The sequence below is a fragment of the Crotalus tigris genome, unplaced genomic scaffold (genome assembly GCF_016545835.1).
Source record: "Crotalus tigris isolate CLP2741 ecotype Arizona unplaced genomic scaffold, ASM1654583v1 scf7180000018275.596634, whole genome shotgun sequence".
Classification (NCBI taxonomy): Eukaryota; Metazoa; Chordata; class Lepidosauria; order Squamata; family Viperidae; genus Crotalus; species Crotalus tigris.
In genome coordinates this window covers 302,583-329,649 of record NW_024096919.1, presented here as the reverse complement: position 1 = coordinate 329,649, position 27,067 = coordinate 302,583, and the positions used below count along the sequence as shown (strand labels likewise).

At 38.8% G+C, this 27,067-nt stretch overlaps 2 protein-coding genes across 4 annotated transcripts in view; one reads left to right on the top strand and one right to left on the bottom strand.

Annotated features, from left to right (window-relative positions):
* Positions 1 to 1,499, top strand: part of CFAP92 (cilia and flagella associated protein 92 (putative)) — a 65,879-nt gene extending 64,380 nt beyond the window's left edge. For all 3 annotated transcript variants that reach the window (XM_039349439.1, XM_039349440.1, XM_039349438.1), the window contains one exon: positions 1,375 to 1,499. The gene's annotated coding sequence lies outside the window, so the exon portion shown is untranslated. The remainder of the gene's footprint in view (positions 1 to 1,374) is intronic.
* On the bottom strand, positions 193 to 27,067 carry ACAD9 (acyl-CoA dehydrogenase family member 9). The gene is made up of 18 exons (XM_039349443.1): positions 26,543 to 27,067; positions 18,546 to 18,639; positions 17,567 to 17,668; positions 16,243 to 16,349; positions 15,353 to 15,453; positions 12,538 to 12,616; positions 11,975 to 12,149; positions 10,955 to 11,028; positions 10,685 to 10,760; positions 9,153 to 9,223; positions 8,789 to 8,908; positions 6,551 to 6,679; positions 6,274 to 6,353; positions 4,228 to 4,348; positions 2,512 to 2,589; positions 2,103 to 2,231; positions 1,125 to 1,197; positions 193 to 464 (listed from the first exon to the last, which is right to left on the bottom strand). The coding sequence occupies exons 1-18, from the start codon at positions 27,026 to 27,028 to the stop codon at positions 364 to 366; spliced, it is 2,196 nt and encodes a 731-aa protein (XP_039205377.1). The 5' UTR covers positions 27,029 to 27,067; the 3' UTR covers positions 193 to 363.

Genomic DNA, 27,067 nt, shown 5'->3' with positions numbered 1-27,067 from the left:
GGCTGGGCTGGATTTTGCTGCTGCTGCTGCATGTATGTGTTCATTCCATGATGAAAAACATTGGGAATCCATATTTTAGTATTGTACAGCAGCGAACTGTACTTTCTATTGCTGGGAAGGAAAGGAGAGAAGGAAGGAGGAAGGAATGGATAGATAGATAGATGATAGTAAATCATCAACTGGAAGCAGGCGTATGTAATTTATTACTTTATTGTATTTAATAAAATTGCACTGTAGAATATGAAACCGTATATGTTATTAGTCATGCAATTTGCCTCAGATATAAGAATAGATCTGAGGATCCAGTCTGAATACATTCAGTTACTATGTTTGTTCTCTGGTTCCAGTAATATTTTTCAGCTTTCAGAAAGTTCTGTTTAGGGGGTGCGAACAAATATAAGTTCTTTTTTCCAGCACCTGATTTGCCACTTTTTTAATGCTGTCATCCAGGTTTTCAGGAGAATCTAGAGATAATGGAAACAGAAGCAATTGTTCCTTTAAAGACAACACCTAAATGAGAAACAAGACAGTATATACAAGCTGCTAAGCAGATAGCAACAAGTGCATATTCTTAATTAAGGGAAAGAACGTATTGTTGGGAAAAATGAAAAGCCTGCTTTGACCCACGTTCTAAAGGAACGGGTTCAACTGGTACATAACCTGAAGTTGCGCACGGGGTCTCCTAGCTTCTTATTGAGCAGGAGTTGTGAGTCTAGAAGGATCCCCGGATTGTGCACAGGGTCTATGTGGGGCAGTGCCATCCACCCAGAACCAAAGATAGCAAGTTCCCAAATCCTGATGGTCTCAAAATCTAAAATCACATATTCTTGTCAGATCTTGTCGGTACTTGGCCAATCTAGGCTCAGAAGCGGACCAAGGTCAAATCTGGTTAATAATTGGATAGAAGATTTTGAGAGGGTATCAGATCAATAAGCCAGATCCAGAAGACCCCCCCCCCAAAAAAAAACCTGGAAAGACAATGACAAGCCATCTTCCCAGCAATGGCAACAAAATGTCATATCCATATCCATGAAATCACCAGGAATAAACTTTTACTTGAAGGATTTTTAAAGATACTTTGTTATAGCTGAAGCAGAAATACTGAAGTCAATTGCAACACTTACCTTTTTGTAATGATACTATTGTGTAATTATTCTCAAAACAAGCTTCAGTGCAGAAAATATTTGCAAGCAGCACCTAGAAATCAGTTAAGCTATTAGTGTACTTCCAAGAATTTTAATGCAGTTATCCTGATATATGTGGTTTGGACACAAAATTGGCTTATTGAACTCTAGGTACAGAAGGTATCTGTTTAGCAAATAGAAACTGACTTGCTTTGTCTTTCTCCCCCTCCCCCTCCCCCACCCTTCATAGTGCCTATTGCCTCACAGCTGAACAACTCCATGACTGAAATTTGAAAGATTAATAGAAGAGTTTTTTTATTAGTTGCCTGTACAATAATCAGAATCTAATAATAAATTCAAACCTTCTGAAAAAAATCCTTTTATTTTTACATTTTGTTTAATGTTTGGTTTTGTAATCTGACAATCAGCTTGAAACATTGACTTTGTCCTTTAAGACAGGGGTCCCCAACCCCCGGTCCGTGGTATGCCAGCAACCAGGCCGCATAAACAAGGAAAGCCCCATCCATAGGATGCAGGCAGCACACACAACCACACCCCCTCTGGTCCACAGAAAAACCTGTCTCCATGTAACTGGTCCCTGGTGCCCAAAAGGTTGGGTACCTCTGCTTTAAGACATACTTTTCAATATCGAAATTCTAGCGGAAGAATAAATTTACTAATTCAGTGTTTAAAAGCCTACTGTAGCTCATCTGCTAGTGGACACAGGATAATCAAAAATAACATGCTAGGCATGTTCATCTCTAATATCTACATGCAGACTTTGTACATGGGGCTCCATTTAGCTGATAACCATAAGAAAATTATTTTTAATTATTTTTTAAATAATACCATAACTGGAAATCAACATAAACCTTGTTTTCAATTAAAGTAAAAATAATCTGAATTTCCCCCTTCTTGTCTGCTTTATTATATTGACATTTAATTTCATCATATCATTAAGATGTAAAACAAGCTCACCTCATGATCATGATTATTCAAACCAATGCAGATAGATCGGCTAGCCCTGGATATGACTGCAGTCATTGCATATAAATTAATAACAATGTTTGCTACTTTTTTAAGAACCATCTGCTCATCCACAATAGTCTAGTATTAAAGAAAACAGTAATAATCACTAGCCATAATGAATTGTAATCATTTTAAACAAATATAGTAATCATTGTATTGCTATACTGATATGCATCTTGTAGGCTATATTAATTTCAAAATTATCAGATTATGGAAAACAACCAGATTTATGTATGGTAGTGTTTTAGTGGAAGGATGTCAGACATTTAATTTCCCTAGATTAGGACATAACAACAAAAAAGTGAGAAGACAAATAAAAAAACCCTCTGATTTATTATTCTGATCAAACCATGTTTACCTTGCCAAACCTTATTAGTAAACTTTCAACTATCTTTCCAAATTCAAAGATGTTTTGTTCAAGTTTTTCGACACTTTCCTGCAAAGAAAAAAAAATTAAACACTATTTTCATCTCAACTTGAGACATGATCATAAGATACATATTTACATAACTGGGTAAATTTTTTTGGTCTTGACTTTAATGGCTCATATTATGCACACAACGTAGATAGCTATTCAAAATCAATATGTCAAGAAAATAAGTTGGTTTTGTTGGTTTGTTGATTTTAATACAAGCAGGCTTTTTATTAAAAAGAGAGTGTAAGTGGTCAGAAGGAAGAAGATATGTTTTTAAAGATGTTAAAGAAACCAAAGCAGAGTTAATGCTTTAACATAGTTTTTGCAATGAGATTATCTTTTAAGTTTTCTTTTTGATAATCCTTTCCATTCTACTACCAACCCAGAAAATATATTTGCTTTCTTAATTGCATGCAGGCTGAAGAACTCATGGGGGCTAGTAAAAATGACCATGCTCAGCTAGTAACTTTTATCAGCTTTGCATCTGCAGCCAATTGAAATACACATTTCAAATAAATGCTCCTTATTCCATAGAAGGGTCATTTAGCTCTTCACACATCGAACTCCATGTAATGAAGCATTATAAGGTAGTTTAGTAAAGTACTCCAACCGCAACTTGGTTTGTATTTTTATTAACTGATATAGGATTTGGTAAATACAAATAGTTGCATAGATTTAACAATTTCTCAGTGAAGCAATGAGTTTCTAAGCTTACGCAAAAACTCCAATGTAAACACCAAATTAATTTTATCTTATTTATATAATTCCTTTTCTAAAATGTGAATAGTAGGTAAAATATTAATCATTTGAAAAAAGATTTCATTGACAGCAGCAAGAATTAAGCATACAAAAATTATCATGGGGAAAAATACATTGAAGCTGGAAATCAGCAAACTCAATTCAGTAAAAAATAGTTAGACAAAGAGATATTTTCTTAAGAGGACTGTACAAAATATTACACATGCTTTTTATGTGGACAGTCCCAAGTTCTCCAGGCAAGTTTTCCAAGATGCAGGAAAGCTATTGGCAGCCAATTTGCAGGATGTACTTAACTGAATCAGTGAAATATCAAATGTACCATGCAAATCCAACAGTTGGCTATTTCCAGATTAAGATCCTGGCTGAACTAACCCCAAAGATACTTGCATTTAATGGTAACGTGACTCCATGTAGCCAGGCTCAAAATCACAAGAATACTACTGTTATGTTTCCTAGTTCAGTTTATTTTTATCCCCCTAAAAAAAAACAACCCACCACCAGAAGCTACAAAGGATCATTTGTAAAAAAAAAAAAGTCCCTTCATAGCCAAATGGGCTATTCCCCCTTTAAGAAGGAACTACAGCAGCTAGACTGCACAGAAGGGGGCAATTTCACCAATAAAGGACTTAAATGATCAAAGTGTGCTTTTCAATCTTAGCAACTTTTTTAAGATGTGTGAACTTCAATTCTAATAGCATTCCCCAGCCACTGTGCAGCCAGAGAATTTTGAAAATGGAGATCCATACCTTTTAAAATTGCCAAGGTTGGAAAATACTGGCCTAAACTATGTGAAATCAACCGTATTTTGTTTCCTAGGTAATAAATGGAAGAATTTGGTATTGCACTAAAAAGCCTGGAGGACTGTAATAGGTGTATCATTTTTCTACACGGAACACTTACTTTGAGACTGGGATGAACTTCTCCTCCACGCCCAATTACTTCTATGCTTGGAGGCTTGCTGCCAAATAGCCTGCCCACAAGTAGATTCCATATCACTTTTACGTTTCTTTTCTTGAATTCTCTGCAGGGGAATAATTGTATTAAATGGTGTACCCATGTAATACTGTGCATAACTGTCCTTTTCTTCTTCTTCTTCACCTAAGTACTCAGTTTATTCAATATTTGTTTCCCACTACTTTTTATTCCTCCAAACTGCTGCAGCTTCGGTTCATGAGGAGAGTTGGAGGGCAGGGAGCCACACTTGTCAGCACAGGAGCAGCCTTAAGTATGATGTGACAAGAGCTCTGCTTTGAAAAAAAAAATGAGACTCCTGCTTTTGGGGGGTATTCGGGTATTCAGTGGCACGAGGTGAAAAGGCATCTTAAACTTCAGCCAAACCTAAGATGCCCCAAATGCAATGAATTAAGAGGGATCAAACTGTCTTGGCTGCTTTGATGGCCACTGTCAAAGTATCAGTTGTCTCTGAAATGTGCTTTGTATATGCCTGGATTTACTTTTAACCTACCAACTACCCACCAAATTGATTTGGCTGCCCATCTTACACACAGTACATTATTCTGGGTGGCTTACAATAATCAGCAAGAAAACAATATAAGTAAAACTCTATGAACAAAACAAACAGAAATGGAGTAACAATACAATAAATGAGGTAATCTACAACAAATTCACAATATTTGGGTATGTCTAGTCTAATGAAGAGAAGGACAAGGGGGGACATGATAGCTGTGTTCCAATATTTCAGGGGCTGCCACAAAGAAGAGGGAGTCAAGCTATTCTCCAAAGCGCCTGAAGGCAGGACAAGAAGCAACGGATGGAAACTAATCAAGGAGAGAAGCAACCTAGAACTAAGGAGAAACTTTCTGACAGTTGGAACAATTAATCACTGGAAGTTTTTAAGAAGAGACTGGACAGCCATTTGTTGGAAATGTTATAGAGTTTCCTGCCTGAGCAGGGGGTTGGACTAGAAGACCTCCAAGATCACTTCCAACAACAACAACTACTACTACTACCACTACTACCACTACTACTACTACTACTACTACTACTACTACTACTACTACTACTACATAAGCCACAGCTATGTTGGCCTCATCTTATATCCTGGTCTGGATTAGAAAGATCATGGCCTTCATTTCTTAATCCTTTCAATATTTTCAAACATGATACAGGTAGTCCTTGACTTACAACCATTTACTTCTTTGAAGTTACAGCGGCTCTGAAAAAAGAGATTTATGACTACAACCGCTGCATATGCTATGGTCGTGTGATCAAAACTGAGACTCCTGGCAGCTATATGTATTTATGATGGAGTCATGTGATCACATTTTGTAACCTTTTGGCAGGCAAAGTCAACAGAAAAGCCAGATTCACTTAACATCTGTGGTAGAAAAGGTTATAAAATGGGCAAAACTCATTTAACAATGAAAATTTTGGGTTCAACTGTCATAAGTGAAGGACTGCCTGTATAGGTAAACATTCTGACATATCATAGCTACTGTGGTATCAGCAGAAACAGCGAGTTCTCATCTGCAGAATCCTTATTATCAGATAAGCTGCCTCGAGTTTCCTTGATTACATACCCTTTCTACTGAATTGATTCCAATTCACAGCATCATTAGTTAAATGACTAATATAACAAACATATTTTGTAGTTTTCATCAAGTTACAATAGGCTTAACTTTAAAGGAGAATATTTGTAGCACAGGGTTGAAATGAGGGGTCCTTGGTGCTCTCTGAACTTGGCTGTTGCAGACATTTCATTACCCAAACTAGGTAACATCATCTAGTAAAACTTACTTTAAAACTATCTTTCCAGAATAATACAAATGGACCATTATTAAAACGATCCATTAATGCAAGCTGCATATCTTCAAGAAAAAAAAAGTCGGAAGCATTATTTTCCTTTAGTGCTGTTCCTACTGATCAATTTTCAATCTACATCCAGTATTAATTCAGTTAATATGATTATTTAAAAGAATTACATACTTTAGTTTTTCAGTTAAGATTTTGCCTGCATATTGCATGCCTGTCAAAGCAATATACATCCTCAAAACTTCATTTGTTCCCTGAAACAGAAACAGAAATATTTGAGCAATTTAAATCTGTACTAAAGTCAGACTTGTATTAAGTGTTATTTCTGTCAACAGCTTGCAAAGATACATTTAAATGTTGTTCAACGTTTAAAAGTTCCTTACTGTTATAAGACTATGGAATAGTTGTTATGATTTTCTCTGAAAACGTAACTATAAGAATTCATATTTACCTCAAAAATCATAAGTATCCTACAATCCCGGAGATAGCGCTCATACGGATAGTCTTTTATGTAGCCAAGGCCTCCAAGAATTTGTAGTGCTTCACTCACACAAACCCAAGCACCTTCAGAACTGAACACCTGTCCGTAATCGTAGGAAAAAAAACGGTTATTCTTACATAAGTGAGTGGTTGTTTTTTTTTTTTAAAAAAAACAACTTAGCAATATAAGAAGCACTTTAGTTTAAGTTATTATTAATTTTTTTCATGCTAGTGGGATGAAGATGTCAAACCATATCTGGAATTATGAAAAATAGCATGGGCTTTTAAAATGGGGATAGATTTATGAATAACAACTGCTGAATTCTACAGAATGTGAAGATATGAGCTATTACTTTTTGCCTCTCGCAAGTGTTGTTCATAATAAAAATGCATTCATTTTAGACTTCTGGACTAAGCAAACAGGAATATGCTACCAAGTTATGTTCCTATGGAATATGTTCTGATTTTTTTTTTTTTTTTGCTATCTTCTGCTGAACCATGGTGGTGCAGTGGTTAAAATGCAGTCTTGCAGGCTAACACTGCCCACTGTCAGGTGTTTGATCCTGACCAGTTCAGGGTTGACTCAGCCTTCCATCCTTCCGAGGTTGGTAAAATGAGGACCCAGACTGTTGGGGGCAATATGCTGACTCTATAAAACTGCTTAAAGAGTGATGTAAAGCACTACAGAGCAGTATATAAGTCTAAGTGCTATTGCTATTTGAGATATTTATACTGCTAGAAATTCTACAATACTCCAATTCTGATATAGCCATTCTTTAGTGCCACTGAAAAGCAATATTCTGAGAACCAGAGTCAGTTCTCAACGTTCTCACAGAATGAACGTTCTCTATATAGCATTCATGTGTGATATGAATAAAGCTAAACAAGTGGACACATAAGATACGCAAAGCCCCAACTGAATTTGAATAAATTTGCATTAATTTGTGAAATCAATGCAATGAAATTTGCATTACTTTGACTGATAATTTCTACAATCCTACCTGCATTTGGGAACCCATCTAAAACAAATGACTTATATTGGGATTTATGGTCAACTTACAATATAGTAAATTCTTAGTAACTGGCAAACTGGAATAATGGGCCCTATCCAACAAAATGAGTTTTAATGTGGAGAAAAGCAAAGCGTTACATTTAGGCAGGAAAAATCAAAGATATAAGTACAGATTAGGTGAGACCTGGCTCAAAAACAGTAATTGTGAGAAGGACCTTGAAGTCCTAGTGGACGATCACTTGACTATGAACCAACAATGTGCAGCAGCAGACAAAAAAGCTAATACAATCCTGGGTTGTATAAACAGAGGCACAGAATCAAGATCACATGAAGTATTAGCACCACTTTATAAAACCCTAGTGAGACCACACCTGGAATACTGCAGCCAATCACAAAAAAGATATTGAGACCTTGGAAAAAATTCAGAGAAGAACAACTAAGATGATCCAAGACCTGGAGACTAAAACATATGAAGAACGGCTACAGGATTTGGGTTTGGCTAGCCTAAAGAAAAGAAGAAATAGGGGTGACCTGATAGCAGTATTCCAATATTTGAGGAGCTGCTACAAAGAAGAACGGGCCAAACTATTCTCCAAAGCACCAGAAGGCAAGATAAGAAACAATGGTTGGAAACTGATCAAAGAGAGAAGCAACCTGGAATTAAGGAGAAACTTCCTGACAGTGAGGACAATTAGCCAGTGGAACAGCTTGCCTTCAGAAATCGTGGGCGCTCCATCATCGGAGGTTTTTAAGAAGAGACTGGACAGTCACTTATCTGATATGGTAGGTTCTCCTGCTTGAGCAGGGGGCTAGACTAGAAAACCTCCAAGGTCCCTTCAAGCTTCTATTCTATTCTATTCTATTCTATTCTATTCTATTCTATTCTATTCTATTCTATTCTATTCTATTCTATTCTATTCTATTCCTATTCTTCTATTCTATTCTATTCTATTCTATTCTATTCTATTCTATTCTATTCTATTCTATTCTATTGTTTTCATTTCAATTAGATGTACAGAGTTTTGCAGATAAGCAGTCACATAACAACAAAAAAGAACTGAATTGATACAACCAAACAAAAGTATTTAACTAGAATAGTTAGAAATGAAGAAAAGGAAAAATATATTATAGATTTCTTGCTTTTGAACATTAGCAGAAATATTTCTAGCCTTACACCAATATCTCAATAAAGCTTACTTTAACAATGGCAGCTTCAACCGAGCAATCTGGGATTCCTGGCCTGTCCATCATTCCTGCAGTGAGATAGGCCATGCTTTCCATTACATAAGCTTTCCTAGCCATAAGGGCAAATTTCTCCTGGAAGATTCATTTAAAAAATCCATTATATTTAAATATTCTGCATAAATTAAAAATAAGATTAGAACTTCTTAGTTTCAAGAAATTATGATCTAATACATGATTCTTATAAAACTTGCAATAATTTATTTTATTTACAACTACTGTACTGTAATTTTTTAAACAATTGTTACAATTTGATGTTGCTCAAAGCATGTTAAATTCCTTAGTATTTCTCAAATAAATTAAACAATTTCTTATTTACCTGAATTAATCCAAATTCACTCAGGTTTTTATTGAACTGTTTTCTTGTACAAGCATATTCTGCAGTCATTTCTTGAAAAAGTGAGAAAAGGAGGCAATTGAATAAGCCTATGTATTAGGACTGAGTCTGAAAAGCAACATATTGTTTAAATGTGTCAATAAAAAGCAATTTAGAATTAATGTAACAAATGAAACTGACTCATCTCTCAGATGGACTATACTTACACTGCAATCCCAATGAAACTTTTGCATCAATTTGTGGCACCATCAATGCAGTATCAATTGTTTTTATATTTACAAATTTATATTGAGATCACTGACAGTAGTTGCCTAATTTCACTGATGTGAAATGTAATTGCCATGTTTCAAAATATTATTTTAATGACTTTATGTTCATTTATTTCAAATACAAAAAAGAATGATATGAACTTCAGGAGATTTAAAGGCAAAGTTCATTTTAAGCATTCATATTTACCTCAGTTAAAATTAAAAAAAAAAGTTTTTTCAATGGCTTGCACATGTTTTTCTTCCAAACAGTTGTATAAAGTAGGTAAACAAAGAATACTCTTTTTGAGCCCAGGACACATACAGTTTGTTTTTAAATGTAATGTGTGCTCTGTAACAAAACAACAACAAAACCCTGCCTAATCATCATAGGCAAATCATTTCCAGGAGATTGAGTAAAAAGAAGGTAATGGTTCCAAGTCCCCACGTAGTAGGTATTTATGAGTCTCTATAGCACAATAGAAACTTGTTTTCTCCACCAAACCGTGTGATTTTCATTAAAAATTATACATACAAACAGCATTATCAGGACATCTTGAGAAATTTTAGAGTTTCTCCAAACCACAACTCCCTTAGAACATCACTCCAGGGTCCATTTAGCCCAGGGGTAGGCAACCTCGGCTCTTTTATGACACGTGGACTTTAACTCCCAGAATTCCTGAGTCAGCATAGCTTAGTTGCCTACCCCTGACCTAGCCTTACAAAGGTATTAATTACAAACTTTCTCTCTAGCACCTTTCTCAACTTTGTAACTTGCTGCACTAATGTCTATGGAGATTCTCAGTCATCCAGATCATAGTTGCCCCAAAGATGCTTCTTCATGAGGCAACTGGACTTTGTTTTTCTCTGAAGACATTTCGCTTCTCAACCAAGAAGCTTCTTCAGCTCTGACTGGATGGTGGGGAACGGAAAGAGTTAAATAAATATTTAAATGGAAGGATTTAAATAAATCCATTCCCCACCATCCCAGTCAGAGCTGAAGAAGCTTCTTGGATGAGAAGTGAAAGAAAAACAAGAAAGTCCAATTGCCTCGTGAAAAAGCATCTTTGGGATTGCTGCACTAATAAATAAAAATCTCAGCTGAGATCAAAATAAAGATCTGCATGTAATTCCTAAAGAAAATACTACAGCAAACAGATGCAATCGCCAAAACTAATATATATATAAGGATATGACAGTAATCTTTGCACAAAAGGTCCCAACACAAGATCTTTAACTGAACTTGGCAATCTAGAAGCTTAGCCTTACCGATCAGTTTCTTAAGCATTCCAGCAGAGGCACTGCCCATGCTAAACCTTCCACTGTTTAGAATATTCATTGCAACCTGAAATACAGATGGGTATAAGGAAGATGCAAATGGTTTTTCTCCCAGAGTTCCCTTTTATTCAAAACCAAGAGTGGGGTTTTTCATTTAGCTGGAATTTTGGACAATTGATCAAGGTATCTTGTGATTAAGGGTAATTTGAAATTCACTCTAAGTGTCACAATGAAGTGTACGGCATTATCTCTACCTCTTACCTTAAACCCTCCTCCAACTTCTCCAATAACATTCTCTATAGGAACCTTTGTATTTTCAAAGTGAACTTCACAAGCTGCAAGATTGAAAAGTATAATGAAATCAAAAGACTTGAAGATTTCAAGACTAGGAGTGAAGCCCAAGATTAATTAGGGAGCCCACCATTCTAATTTCCAACTCTTCCCATTCCCCAGTTTAGACATAACCTGTGGCTGTTGCCAACAGGACTATGTGTTATATTTGAAAAATTCCAATTAGATGCGGGTTCTCAATGAGGTGAATAGCAGATATAAAAAGACTGAGATGATGAGAGGAGGTGTGTGTGCAATTCTATGCCTCCAGATGCTGTGTCCTGTGTTCAGGACTAATTCATTTAATTTATCAAAAAGTGCTACTTAAAGAACTAGAATGTAATATGTAATGTAATACCTTAAAGATTAATTAACGTAGATGCTATGAAAAAAGATGATCCCTGTTCTAGACTCCTATACAATTACAAACTAATATAACGTGTGCTAAGAGCTGATGTGACATTAGTCATCCTAAACATTATTTGTGTGGAATGCATCCTACAAAAATATCCATTTCCTATCATATGCTTATGCTGAATGGTAGGTATAATTGCACAAATCATAAATTACATTAAGTTTCTGATACAATGTTATTTTCAGCACGACAAAGATGACAAAAGGACATAAAAAAATGGCATATGAAGTCCCACCATCTGCCACTAACTTCAGTTAATGAAGGATACATTTTACAGAAGAGGATAATAATGGCAGTGGGGTTTTACTTGGAAAATTGCAAATATTCTAAATGCAGATATGAAGTAAAAATGTGAATGTGATCATGCAACTAAAAATTTTCAGAAAATATATGCATATAGTTTTTTGCCAATTAAAAAATTTCTGTCCCAGACATTTTAGAGAAAAACTTGTTGGCAAAAACACTGGAATTGCTTTTGAGGTTTAGTAAATAATTTGCACTTGTAACTTCCAAAATAATGTGAATGCAATTCTTACTATTAGATCCACGTATACCCAGTTTATCCTCTGCTTTTCCATTAGTGATTCCACCAAAAGCTCTTTCTACAATGAAAGCAGTAATTTTGTCTTTGAATGCACCATCTTTATCAACAATATCGGTTTTTGCAAACACAGTAAAGATATCTGCAATACCACCATTGGATATCCATACCTGCAATTGAAAGAAAAGAACACATTTTATGTCCCACTCAGAAGAAAAATGAAAGTTACTTCACTAAATACGTAAGAACTGATAAGCAGATGTTGTATCTTTAGTATTCATCCGTAACATTTTCTCTTCGGAAATAATTACCGAAGGGTGAATACAGATCTGACAAACTGGATTCAACACTGGGAAATGAATCCTTTTAAAACACTAAATGGTTAGAAAGTTCACACAAAGAAAAGCACCTTTGGATACACTTGCTTTCTTATTAGGTTATTTTAGTATTTGTGCAATTCACTCTTGTAAAAAGGCTGATATCATCCAGCTAGCTTTCTCTCTAGACACGTAAATCGCGTTGGTTAAATCGACATTGACAAAATAGCCTGTTCTGTACCTTTGAACCATTTAACATGTAATGCTTTCCATCTTCACTCAAGGTGGCTCTGGTCTGAATGGATGCAGCATCGCTTCCACTGAAATACGGGTAAATCAAGAAAATGAGATTTGGTAGCTGAACTCAAAACCCTTTCCCTGTCCAGAGAAATCTAAATCTGAAAAGGATAGGCATTATTATTCTTCCAAACATTTAAAATAATTCCTTAAAATGGTTCTTAAATTGCTCCTTTGAGTAACAACAAATGGGAACTTAATGTACACCCAATAGAAAGACAGGCAAACAAATTTGTACACAAAGATGGTCACTGTCAGATACTCTCATGCAGGATAAGTGGCAACAGTTTCTCCACCTTGCCTGAAGCTTCCACCCACAGAAGAAAACTGCCCAGCTTTGCTCTCTGGAATTTGTGTCAAGACCCACAGGGGAGGGTCTCTCAGAATGATGACAGGGTGGCCTGCATTCATTGCAATTTCACTATGCCTTTCTCTGAGTGAAGCTTTTGGCCTTGTCATATGCCTTTGTGATTGTCCTGGCCCTTTGAAAAAAAAAAGCAGCTTATAAACTCTCTGGATCATCTATCACAGTGCTGGCGAACCTATGGCACGTGTGCCAGAGGCGGCACTCAGAGCCCTCTCTGCGGTCACACAGGCCATGCCCTGGAGATGGCAACCGTCCCTCTTCAACCAGCCGCCCACTAACTCGCTGAGGTCCCACATGGCTGGTTGCATCCCAGCACCCATGTGCTCGCTGGCCTCTGTGTGCAGGGGCCGATGGTGTCAGGCAGCAGCCGCCCCGGCCCCTGCCTCACCTTGCCCTCTGACAATGGCACCCCTGCCCTGTCTCGCCTCACCCCGCAGGATGAGCATCCCGACCACCTCCCCACCTGGCAGAGACCCCCTGGATCTCCCCCAACCCCACAGGTATCCCTCCCCACGAGCAACATCGAGGTGATCATGCCCATCTTGGCCACTCCCACCCAATCTGCCATGACCATCACAACCACGCCCACCCAGTGGGCCACGCCCACCTGGCACCCGGTGATAAGTAAGTGGGTTTTGGGTTGCAGTTTGGGCACTCGGTCTCTAAAAGGTTCGCCATCACTGATCTATCAGCTAGTTGTGGAAAAATTGACACGGGGAAGAGACTATTAGCTCCCCTTGAGTAAGAAGCAGGACAGCGACATTTTTCCTATCTCCCTTTCAGTCTGTTGCTGCTATCATTCAACAGCAAGGTGCTTCCCTTTTGCCTCACCCTCATGGTTTCAGCAGAGCCTGCTCCCCCAACTTGTCTGTCCTTTGTCTTTTCTTTCAAGCTAAATATAAGACAGTCTTCCTATTTTAAAGGCACAATAATTGTGTGCATGCCCTCCGGCTTCTCTCTCAAGTGTTTGTCACGTTGGAGCAATTCCAGTAAGAAAAATGTAATTACATATGCGGACACGGTTCATTCAGATTCTAAGAACAGATTAAAAACACAGCAAGAATTACAGGTGGTCCTCAACATACAACCGTTCGTTTAGGGACCGTTTAAAGTTACAACGGCACTGAAAAAAGTGATGTATGACCGTTTTTCCACACTAATGACTGTTGCAACATACCCATGGTCATGTGATCAAAATTCGGACATTTGGCAATGGACTCATATCTATGACAGTTGCAGTGTCCTGGGGTCATATGATCACCTTTTGTGACCTTCTGGCAAGTAAAGTCAATGGGGAAGCCAGAATCACTTAACAAACATGTTACTAACTTAACAATTGCAGTGATGAACTTAACAACTGTGGCAAGAAAGGTCATAAAATGGGGCAAAACTCACTTAAGAAATGTCTCTCTAAGCAATAACAAAGTGTAATATTGACATCCTAATTTTTAATTAATATTGATGTAATGCTTTTATTCACCTAATTTCATACTTTAAGACAGTGGTGGCGAACTATGGCACGGGTGCCAGAGGTGGCACCCAGAGCCCTCTCTATGGGCACACGTGCCATTGCCCCAGCACATGTGCCATTGCTCCTGTGACCCCCTCCTCACCAGCAGCCTCCCTGGAGGAGTCACCCCTGAGCGTGGCCCACGTGGAGCAGCGCAGCCAAGGACGTTGACAGCCAGGCAACATAGACAAGACTCTGCTCTCACGCCCCATCACGCACAGTTGATGCTGTGGGGCATGGGCAGAGGTTGTGGCTGCCATGGTGCTGCTGGGCTGCCTGGGCGATCTGCGGCAGGCCCTGGAGGCTGTGAGTTGCCCTGCAGGCAGGTGGGGTGGGGGCAGGGGGTGGAGTGGGGCGGGGCCAGTTTTTGGGCACTTGGTCTCTAAAAGGTTCGCCATCACTGCTCTAAGATATATAAATGGAATGTCAATGTGTTTGTGGGGTGGGAATTAATTAAATATGGTATTTACTGCCTTAGATCATTCAAAGTTTAGCAAGAATTTCTTCTTGCATCTCTGCAATTGTTTTGTGACATGGGTAAATATCTACAACTCTGAGCTTCTGATAAAATGAAAGGTTATACTTGTCTGTAGGCATATCTGTCTGTGGTGAGGGAAGAGAGGAAGCCTGCCCTCTTGGACACCTTTTTTCAATGAACAAGACTTCTCCCATTCTCACAAGGTTTGTCCCAGACACCAGGGTGAGCATATTTGTTAATCACCCAAGTGGGTTAGCATTATTCTGATAAATGCAAATAGGAAGCAGAAAATGGCTTAGCTAAGGCCACAGGGCCAGTTCTTGATTGGAAATCTTTCTCACCAGGGATCAATCTCATCTGTAAATAAATTTAATCTTTTAATGAGTTTATTACAAAAATGCTACCTTCCTGGTTCTGTGAGACAAAATGCTGCAATGTGCTCCCCAGAGGCCAGTTTAGGTAGATACTTTTTCTTCTGTTCCTCAGTGCCTTCAAGTAGGAGCCCCTGCCAATAGCAAACAAACCAACCAGTTAGACAGGGAAGCATTTTTTAATTATGTGATCCTAAATTTTAATGATCCAGAAACAAGCTATTCCTGTGGGCCATGTCATTCCAGGAAGTGGTATTCTGAGTGTCGTGTCTATGGAGATTCTCAGCCATCCAGGTCATAGTTATCCCAAAGGTGCTTTTTCACAAAGCAAGAAAGTCCAGTTGCCTTGTGAAAAAACACCTTTGGGATAATCTGAGTATCATGGCTTCATGCATAGCAAGTCTTCCTAAACTGGCACAGCACCTGTTTCCAGAAATTATTAAACAAAAGGGGCACTGACATGATGATCATTCAGTTAGGTAATGAAGGCAATTTCATTAAGAGCTAACGTAAACTCTTCAGAAAACTGTATGAATTAGTACATACTAAATTTTAAAATTTCTCAGAAGTTAAATGTATTTATCTAAACTGAATTAAGTCCATGCTGCTTTTGTTTTGGCCTAATACTTATTACACAAATTGCTCTCAACGTTTATAAAAATGGAGTTGAGAATCTTACTCATTATTGCTCAAATCTAAGATTTCAATTTATCATCAACCTTAAATTGAATCTCTCTCTCTCTCTCTCTCTCTCTCTCTCTCTCTCTCTCTCTCTCTCTCTCTCTCTCTCTCTCTCTCTCTCTCTCTCTCTCTCTCACACACACACACACACACACAATTTTCCTATTATCTCCAGATTTGAAACACTAACTCTTATGGCCTTAGATAAACACAAATTAATATATTAAAAAAGGAAAAATTACCTTTAGCCCTATAGCCTGATGAGCTGCCAAAGTTACAGCAATAGCTCCATCTTGAGAAGTTATTTCTCCTAGACGGGCATACATTGTGTTTGAAAGACCAAGGCCACCTGGAAAAGATGTAATCGAACAAAAAAAAAAAATGTGTACAACACAAAAAATAAATAAAATTGCTTTCTGATTTTTAAAAACCTTTTAAATTAACTGAGGTTTTTATTTTCTTAGAAAATACTTTCTGTGTTTATAAAAGTAAAGAAAAAAAAAGTACTGACTCTGTTTGGGATTGCTTACTATACAATATTTCAGTTGCAGGTCCAGCCTCAGTGTCTGCACCTGTCTGCAGCTCTTTAAAACTGTAAATCTTCTCCTGAGACTGACAGGAAAAATATATATCGTATATACTTGTGAATAAGCAAATATTTTAGTTCCAACCCCTCCCCACCACATATACACACAAAATTGCGCTTGGCATATTTTTATGCTATTTTGGTTAACAATTCAGAGGTCAGTTTATCCATAGATGGTTTTATATGCAAGTATATATGGTACTTCTTTTAAAGAGTTGCAGAAAAGTTCTGTGTTCGAGTCCCAACAAACTCCAAGGCACTGTTCTGCAACCGAATCTTATAGAAAGCTCAGTCTTATCCCTTAAGCACCTAAACAGAAATATAGCCAACTTTCTGTCAAGTTTGTTCCCCATAAAATATTATTTAATACCTGTTTTCATTCTGTTTCACCAATATATAGCAACTCTATATAGGGTTTCTTTTTTTACACATCTGTCATGAAGACTCCAATGCCTTATTCTATAATCTTGCTTTCATTACCAGCTATGAGATATGGCTCAGCTTGGAAATCTTTCCCTTTGCCCTCAGCATGGCTGGCTCAGGAATTCTGGGAGTTGAAAATCCACGAGTCATAAAAGAGCCAAGGTTGCCTACCCCTGGTTTAGGCAAGAGACGGAAAGATGGGGAATATCTTATGATTGTATATGCTAATTTATGTAAACGTGTATTAAGGGATTTCCTGGAAGAATCATGTTCTTTTGAACAAGGCTACTAGTAATAATAACTGTAAGTAAATATTTCAACTTTACTAGCCCCCAAATACTTCAAAGAAACAGCACTACTACATCAACTCAAACACAAATAGAAATTTTAAATCTACAAGGAAACAAGAAGATTTTCAATTCTTGGAGGTAAATAATTAAAAACCTATATAGGAGGAAACTAAAATAAAAAATATGTAAATATGTATAAATAAATGTATAAATGATCAAAGTATTTCTTGCTCCCAAAGAGGGAAAAATACATTCATTTTCACTCACCATATTCCTCTGGTATCTGCATGCCAAAAAGCCCCAGATTCTTTAGCCCATTAAGAGTTTCTTGTGGAATTTTAGCATCTTGATCAATTTTCTTAGAATCCACTAAGGAACATGAGAAAACATAGATTATATCTGATCGATAATTAGATGACTCAATAGTTAAGATTATTTCAGCAAACAGTCACAACAGAAACAAGCTTGTTCATTCAATTTTAGTGACTTATACTTATTTAGTTATGAAGTTAGCAAAGGATTTATGTCAGGCCTGGGTATTTTATGGCCCCCAAGCCACAACCGGCCTTTTGGCTATCTCTGTCTGGATCACATGAAGTCAATCGGAAATTAGAGATCAAATGTAAATAACATGTATTCTTACTGGTAGCAGCTAATCAAAGCCATATAATTTGCTACTTTTTATAAAGTGATAACATTAACATTGAGCAGAATTAAGCTCAACCTATTGGTTCAGCCCTCCACAATAGTCCCAGTTTCTTACATGGCTCTTTGGGAAAATTAATTGCCTACCCCTGATTTATGTGAATATCTTTCTTTTGTTTTAGTGTTATTTCTCCGGCTGTTCACAACCATTCTGGCTTCCAAATTTCAGCTAAATTTGGAAGAACATGAAGGAACATTTCTTTTTAACAGAAGTAAGCCTCAGATATTAAAAATATGTCCCAAAATGCCATCAGCAAACATTTGAAATAATTTTTCAAACACTCAAGAGAATAAAGGAGAAAAAAAAGATAGCTTTCTGAAAAAGTACAGATGCAGGTTCCAGCACAGCATTAATAAAACTCCTTAGGATGATTCTTGCTATTTTTCACTTTTTGCTAAAAAAAAAAAAAAAAAAAAATACAGATAAGCAACCTTGGACATTTGTTAGTATTATATTTTATTTTTATATTTGGCATGATGAAAACCCTTTCAGAAAAAGATTTTTTTTAAAAAAAAAGTCCTCAGGAGGGCAAAATTGTACCTTCTTCCTGGAAGAATTTTTCCACTGGTGCTACGAAGTCATTGATTTCTTCCAATTCTTCATTGCTAATTTCAGGATAAGGAAATACTTCCTTCTGAAATGACAGATTTTAATGACCTTTTTTGTAAAAAAAAAAAAAAAAAGTTGTTTATGGTGTTCAAAGAAATGGTCAGGGCCATTTAAGTGATTGAGTTCAGCTTTCTGCAAGTCAGCTGTCCAGGGGTTCTCAACCTTGGCAACTTTAAGACTTGTGGACTTCAACTCCCAGAATTCTCAGCCAGCAAAGCTGGCTGAGGAATTCTGGGAGTTGAAGTCCACAAGTCTTAAAGTTGCCAAGGTTGAGAACCCCTGGACTAGTCTCTGCTTGAAGATATCATGAGATGGGAAACCCACCTGCAGCCTACTAGGTATCTGATCTTACTACTAAACTTAATGCTTTATCACTATTTCATAAGAAAGCAGATATTGTTTATCCAGGAATGAGCCATATAATTTAAGGAAAAGGGAAATGGTAACTTCTAATCATCTCTCTTTCAACACTTCAGAAGCTCATTTGCATTTTCTATAGTGTCATGTACTTTGAAGCTCAACTGATAGAAGTTCCTTCTGCTCAAGCTGTAGCGATCCTCTCCTTTAAAAAGTGTTTTGTCTCTTTCAGATGTGAAATATTTAAATAGTCTCAAAATCATCTTTCCCTCTATCGTAATCTTTGGTGGCTTATTTGTGGTTATAAGACAATTTATTATAAAATTAAGTAGAGATGCATCAGAAAAATCAATACCAAAACACAGAGAACATTTCAAGATAAGATAAAGGTGAAGCCACAGCATATACTAATTAAAAGTCACTTCAGGACACATTTATCCAAAGTTCTGACCCAATCAATACCAGAGAAAAAACAGGTTTTCAGGGTCTTAAGAAAGGCCAGCAAGGTTGGGTCCATCCAACCTTGGGAAGGAGGCTGTTCCAAATGCAGTTGCTACAACAACACAGAATGTCCCAGACCTTTAGATTAGAGACCTTCCCTAATCAGGCAGCTACTGATTAAGCACCTTCAATAATTTCACTGTGATATGATGAAGAACAGAGATAGCACTGTGTGTAATGAATATATTTATGGTGCAGAATTCTATGGTATATTATTCATGGCAGTCCTAAGCTTCTTTGGTCTAATGTGGTGTCTGATTTAAAGAAATGTTGACCTCTACTCTGAACCCCTACTCTGGCACAGCAATGAAACAGGGATCTGCCCATGGGAGGATGGTGAAGAGAGGTTGGGTGTGGAATGCCTTCTTTTGTACCAGCTTTTGTGCAGAAAACTAATTTGTTGAAGAAGGCTTGGGCAAATGTGAATGGCCAGACTTGTATAAGCGAGTGCTTGAGATGGAGGCTTTGGCCTGTTTTCAAACTGGTCAAATGATGGGTTGTTGATGCAGAGGTGCTCTACCCTGGTAGCTCCTCACATGGTCTATTAGTCTCCTGAAAATGCAACTGACACAAACAGAAAATCTATCTGCCAGTCCACCAGTCTTCTGTAAGACTGACCAACCTCTGTCCCAAATAGCCCAACTGACAGTTTGATGGGACAGAGGAAGGAGGTGGACTAAAGCTCCCAGTAGTGCTGCAATCTACCAACCCACAAGCAGGGCTTATCTTTGGATAGAGGTATATCCATATTACAAAAGACTGGTACATAGTTTTACTATTCTACCTGTTGCTCTGGATAGAAGGAGAAACTAGTAGAACTCCCATTAATTTCACCTCTGCTCCAAAATATTCAAAACGAGATGTCAGAAAGACTTTGTAAGTGATTATAATGACAGGAAATAACCTATAAAGATTGCTGGAAATGAAAGATGCAGATGAGCCCTACACCTCTGCATTACTTTGCTTACCGTATCTATACAGATGATGAATAATTGGGTGATAAGACAGAATTCCATAATATAATTGCTATGGGGTTTAAATCCCTCCCACATTCCCCACAACCAGCACAATTTCTGGAGAAGATGTACAAGGAGTGGTAAAACCATGAAAAATCAGTAGCACCCACACAGAACTCAACTCTCCACACAATGATACTACTGTTAGTATGAAAACTTGCTCAAAAGTTTCAAAAGAATTAACAAATGTATACACTCCATGTTCTTTTCCCGGTAAAGGTCATCCAATAGACTCGCAGGGGTTCTCAACCTTGGCAACTTTAAGACTTGTGGACTTCAATTCCCAGAATTCCTCAGCCAGCAAAGCTGGCTGAGGAATTCTGGGTGTTGAAGTCCACAAGTCTTAAAGTTGCCAAGGTTGAGAACCCCTGCAATAGAGTGACCAAGATTGTTTCAGTGTCAATCTAGGACAAAAGTCTTATTGAAACAAACCTTGAAAGTTGCAAGCAAGAATGAATACAGCTGATCTATTCCTTCCTTCAGAAGATATATTCCTTAATTATAACTACTGAGATCTGAATATTCTTATTGGTGTCTGGTATTTCTACAATATTTTTGAAAAGCTATATAATTGCTTAGACCGAGCTGGCTACCTTTCTCTTGTTAATGTGATAAGATTTTACACAAAATGACTGAGCAATATTTAAAAGTACTTTGTAGATCCTTGCCTCAAGAGGTGATGTTGACTGGGCCCAGAAATTAAGCAGAGTCAGCCTGGCTTAGTACAGTCGTGGCCAAAATTGTGGAAACCTTTTGGGAAAAGTGTGGGATTAATTGCACAAATGCCCATGGACATCTCCCACAAGGGCCTGAGATAACAAACGGTCTGTTTCAGACACAGGATGCATTCATCAACCATTTGGACAGACTCTGATAAGAACACCTGCTGTAGCCTTGCATCTGGAAAGTGTCTGTTATTTGATATATTGTAACCACCCCTATATACGTCTTTTGCTTACGCTGTATGATGTAAAAACCTTAGTAACAATAAAATAGGGTGCAAGAGTCAGCTCTGGGCTCCCATCCCGAGATACCTGCTGCGTGCGTGTCTCATTCTCCATGGGAGACCACCTCATCTGGTGACCCCGACGTGATCCACTGAGGGATACGTCCCTGCCGACCCTTTACTTATCGCCTGGAATAGGCTTGGTGCACCCGACGAAGTTGCTGGTAACTGACTCCTCTTCGTAAGTATGGGGGGTGGAATGTCTCACGCTCAAAAGCAGCATGTATCTTACTGATCAGGAACAGAAATTAACCCGTTACCTTTCTAAATCTGAGGCTGTTAAATTGCTTGCTTACGTATGGGCTAACTGCTCATCCTATCCGGAGTCTGGATCTTTAAAAGTAGATACATGGAGGAAAATTGGCACCGTTCTCCATCAGTCTCCAAGAGCCCCAGCAGAGATTTTGTGCCTTTGGAAAATTGCCTATATCCTGATTCAAACCCATGCTGACTCGCCTCATCAGCCTTTATTAGACCCTCCACCGTATAAAAATCCGTCTGTTATGTTGGCCACTCCCTTACCCCCTGGAGCTGGTTTTAACCCTCCTTCGGCCCCTGCAAATTTTATGGATCCTGATAAACAGCAAACAGCCTCTCCTGTTCCTGCCACGTTGCCACTTCTCTCCCGGCCCGGAATCATCCGTGGTGCTTTTCAAAAGGCTTTAAACAATGGTGATTTAAGCGTTTCTGAACTATCCGAGACAGAGTTGTTCCCTGTTAAACTAACAAAGGGGTCTGTAGCTAACCCCTCTCCAAAGGCTGCATCCTTTTCAGATCTTACTCCAGCTTCGCAATATTTTTCTGGCATTGATTTAAAATTGGCTTCTGATCTTTCTGTTACTTTTCCTAACCTACTCACGGTTGCTGAAACCCTTTATTCTGGACCCTTGCCTCCGGAAACGGAGGCAATAATCCTTCCCACACCTGTTGCTCGGGAACAAGGAGTGTTTGTGCTTCCAGGTTTGATAGATCCCACGTATAAAGACACCCTAAAAGTCCAATTTTATACCAATCTCCCTGTCACAATGAACCGGGGGGATACGGGGGCACGCTTGGTCTTATTACCACGTCCAGCACCACCCATTCCAGAGGCTGCATATGCACCTCACTCTGGGAATTCTTCCTTTGATCTATTGGCACTAACAAAGCAAATTACTCCGCAAAAACTGGTGATGCCTTTTTTAATCAATGGCATTCCATATAACTCCACTGGTCAAGCGATCGTGGAACGAGCCAATCAGACCGTAAAAAGGGCTCTAGACATGCATGCAAAAAAGAAAGGGGAAAATACCCCCGGCTTGCCTGGGATACAAAACACTCTTAATCTTGTACTTTTTACCTTAAACTTTTTGAATGTTTCTGGCACCCCTGGCTCAACTGCCGCAAGCAGGCATTTTTCTGCTTCTCCCACAGATTCTTCACGCCCCCAGGTATACTATCAACGTTTGCCTGATCCCACCTGGAAAGGGCCTGCCTCCCTCATTACCTGGGGTCGAGGCTATGCTGCAATAGACGACCATGGCGAGATCGTTTGGACTCCAGCTCGTTGTGTTCGTCCTTATATGGCTCAACGTACACCACCTCAGCCAGGCATATGAGGATCAGGGACTGTGGGCTTTTAATGCTTTTGTACGGGATGCCAGGCGCACTGCTCTTACACTTAACGTCACGAACTGTTGGATCTGCATGCAAATTCCTGGTGACAGTCGTGGTGGCCTTATTTTCCATGCCATCCCGTTCAATGAAACAGGATGGAAGCAGCTGTGGAGCATAACTACAGAGACATTGAATATGACATATGCTGTGGGCGCTCGTATAATGGAACCTGCCAGATTTTGTTTTTATAGCACAGGACTATTCCGTACTGCCATTTATTTGGGAACTTATAGTAATTGTCAACAAGTTATTATATGGAATTCAGCAAAGAAATGCAAATCCATCAAAAGCAACCTTACTAAGATAAATGACACTTATTGAAGCAATCAATGGACAAACATCAGTACCTACATGGCTTGCCTTGACATGGAATCCATAATAACATTTGCTAATGAGTCTCACCAGGGTTATTATGAGTTACCCGATATGTGGCTATTATGTGGCCGTAGAGCCTATCGCCAGGTGCCTAAGGATTGGAAAGGCACCTGTACACTGGGCCTTTTGACCCCTGCTGTATATGCCTTGCCTCATCTCCCTGATGGACGCCTGCGGAACAAACGTGATACTGGTTCCTCGGATCCACCCCTAACATTGGGTGGTAGTTTAGAGACTCAAATCAGCAGAGGGATTCTACCCAATCTAGGAGTTGCCATGAACTATAGGGACCTTCATTTGCTTAACAATTGGACTGTTCATATGTTTAATGAAACAATCAACAGCATTAAAATGATTAATCAAGAAATGGGGGAAATAAGGGAAGTAGTTTTGCAAAATCGGTATGCTTTAGATATTATTTTAGCAGCAAAAGGCGGTGTGTGTGCTTTAATTCATTCTCATTGTAGTATGTATATACATGATTTTCAACCTAATATTTCTGCTACAGTCAGGAAAATGGAATTTCTGCTATAAAATAATCCCTTACACAGCGATGGATCAGGCACCGTGGATATCTGGGGTGCCCTTTGGTCCTGGCTACCGGATGGATCCTGGCTACGATCTTTGATTTCTATTATAGTAACCATTTTGATATTATTTGTATTGCTATGTTGTTGCATTCAATGTATTCCCTCCCTCCTGCAAATGTGCAAAAATGTTACGCCCTCCACTAGGAAGGACGCCTTAATCAGTGAATCAAGATCCCTTCTGGAACTGGAAGTGAGTAACATTAAAGAAAAAACAGAAAAGGAGGAGATGTGGGATTAATTGCACAAATACCCATGGACATCTCCCACAAGGGCCTGAGATAACAAACGGTCTGTTTCAGACACAGGATGCATTCATCAACCATTTGGACAGACTGCTGTAGCCTTGCATCTGGAAAGTGTCTGTTATTTGATATATTGTAACCACCCCTATATACGTCTTTTGCTTACGCTGTATGATGTAAAAACCTTAGTAACAATAAAATAGGGTGCAAGAGTCAGCTCTGGGCTCCCATCCCGAGATACCTGCTGTGTGCGTGTCTCATTCTCCATGGGAGACCACCTCAGAAAAGTGTACATTTGATATGAATAGGAGATTACAGGGAATAGGATTATATACTAGGCTGGGAAGGCAAAAACATTGAAGAAAACAATAGCAAACATTTTTGTAGTGTTGCAAGAAAATATCCTTAGTGTATACCAAGTTCACTAATTCACGATTCAAATACCATATATCTAAAGTTCTTTGAAAACTGAGAGTGCTGATTTTTGGAAAATAGTTTGATAATACATTAAAATATTGACCATTAATTTCCCTCCTGTAACCCAGTTCTCTATAGTAATATCTAACTCATAAGAAAGTTACTAATAAAGGAGAATATTTGTAACCAACTACAAAATGACAAGCCAACTAAAACTTTCAAAACATCCTAAGTAAACCAAAAAACACAGCAGCTTCAGGGGAAAAAACAGGAGTTATCTACAACATATGGTGTAATAATTGCAAGAGTCACTAGGTAGGACAAACAAGCAGAAGAGTGGCAAAACACATGAACACCAACCAAGTCCAAAAACGCTAGGAAATTTCTAGAAGTTGCTCTAGTAAGTTGCTCCTTCCCAGTGCTTTTTCTCCCAAGGAGTCCAGCTACAGAATACAAGATGCCAGAGATGCAATGTGCATCCACTCGTAGCATCACTGCCTGCACTCCATAATATATGCCCACTTGTGTGATGCCAAAGTAGCCCCCTATACACCCTCTTGCATCCTACAGCCATTCCTACCCTGGCTGCTTCCCTTATCAGCACTAGTCCTTGTTACCTTCTGGGAGGAGGGGGGCTCTGTGGTATCCGAACCAGAACATCCAGAATCAGCCCGTTTCGTTCCATACAGAATAAACCTTGTGAAGTCTCAAGCTTCTCCTTCCGTTATATATTCAAGATGGACAGTGTTTAATATTCATATGGTGCGTATATGTAGGGGTGTAGGTCTATACATATGTTGTATATAGTATATGTTGTATATAGTATATTTAGGTGTGTGTCAATGTATGTGTTCACTTTGAGAACGGGCAACTAAATTTCATTTTTGATGTGTGTCGTAAAAAATGTCAATAAAGGTTATCTTATCTTATCTAGTCACTCCCAGCACAGCTGCACTAATGTAGCACTGCAGCAGCCACTTATCTGCCCTTTGGCCTGCTTGTCAGCTGTCTGAGAATTGCAATTTACTGCCAGTTCTTCACTGACTTTTACTTGTTGGTGTTGGCAGGAAGTTGTGAGGAAATCCTGCTTAACCATCCATGATTCTCACTTAATGATGGCAATGGGGACTGCTGGGATTACCATCATTATTAAGTGACACTTGACATTATACTTTATGACCGTATCAGCAATGGAAATTCCAATCCCAATTACCACTGCTAAGGAAAGCCTGTCTGTCTGTCTGTCTGTCTGTCTGTCTGTCTGTCTGTCTGTCTATCTATCTATCTATCTATCTATCTATCTATCTATCTATCTATCTATCTATCTATCTATCTATCTATCTATCTATCTATCTATCTATCTAATCTATCCATCTCATACTGTTTAATAATTGACCTTGAAAAGCTGAACACCATTATCCTCAGGTCTGCCGTCTGAGTGGAATCTAATAAAAATCATCACTTACATGCGTGGATCCCTCCCTTCCCAAACATAGCTACAGCTTATTTGAAGCTACTACAGGTATCATCTCCAACATCTACATAGCTACAAACGCTGAGAACTGAAGTCGAGCTAAAACACAATAGAGGAGAAAAGATGGTTCCCCCCCCCTAATTCTAACATGAGAATCACCATCCGCAGTTAAAAAGCAGATCCCTGCTTCGCCAAGGGATTTCCTGAGACGCTGGAAACCTGGATCTTACTCTCCACCCCTTAAATCCCAACGTCCCCAGCCCAAGGAAACCACGAAGCTTTCGGCGGCCTCACCCCTTGGAAGTTTCCCATGAAAAGCTCCTTAACAAAAGCGGGCCGAAAGCAGCCGGTGCGAAACAGCCTGGCCCCGGATGGGAACGCTGTTCGCGCTGCTCGCAAAAGCAGAGCCAGCCCGCTCATGTCTCCGGCCGCTGCCCGTCCTCTTAGCACCAGCAGCGAGGAAAGAGCGGCGCACGTTGATGACGCAATGTCTAATTGCCTGTTCAAAAGGCAGCCCACGTTGCCCAGCCCCACCCGTCTAGGCGGTGGGAGCCTGCGCGAAGTTTGGACGTCCTGCGCTAATGTGCAAAAGAACTTCTGAGTTCTCCAAACCTGTTCGGATGGGAGGCGAACCAGGAAATGAAATGCATGGAAATGAAACCTGGATTTGGCTCTGCAGCGGTTGATTTTGACTTTTGCTGCAAAACATTTTGGAGGCTTCTCGGCCCCATCTCTTTTTAGCTGTAAGAGTCGTAGAATCGCTTTATGTGGCATAATCATCTGCTTATCTTCCCTCGAGGCATTCTGAATGTTTGATCT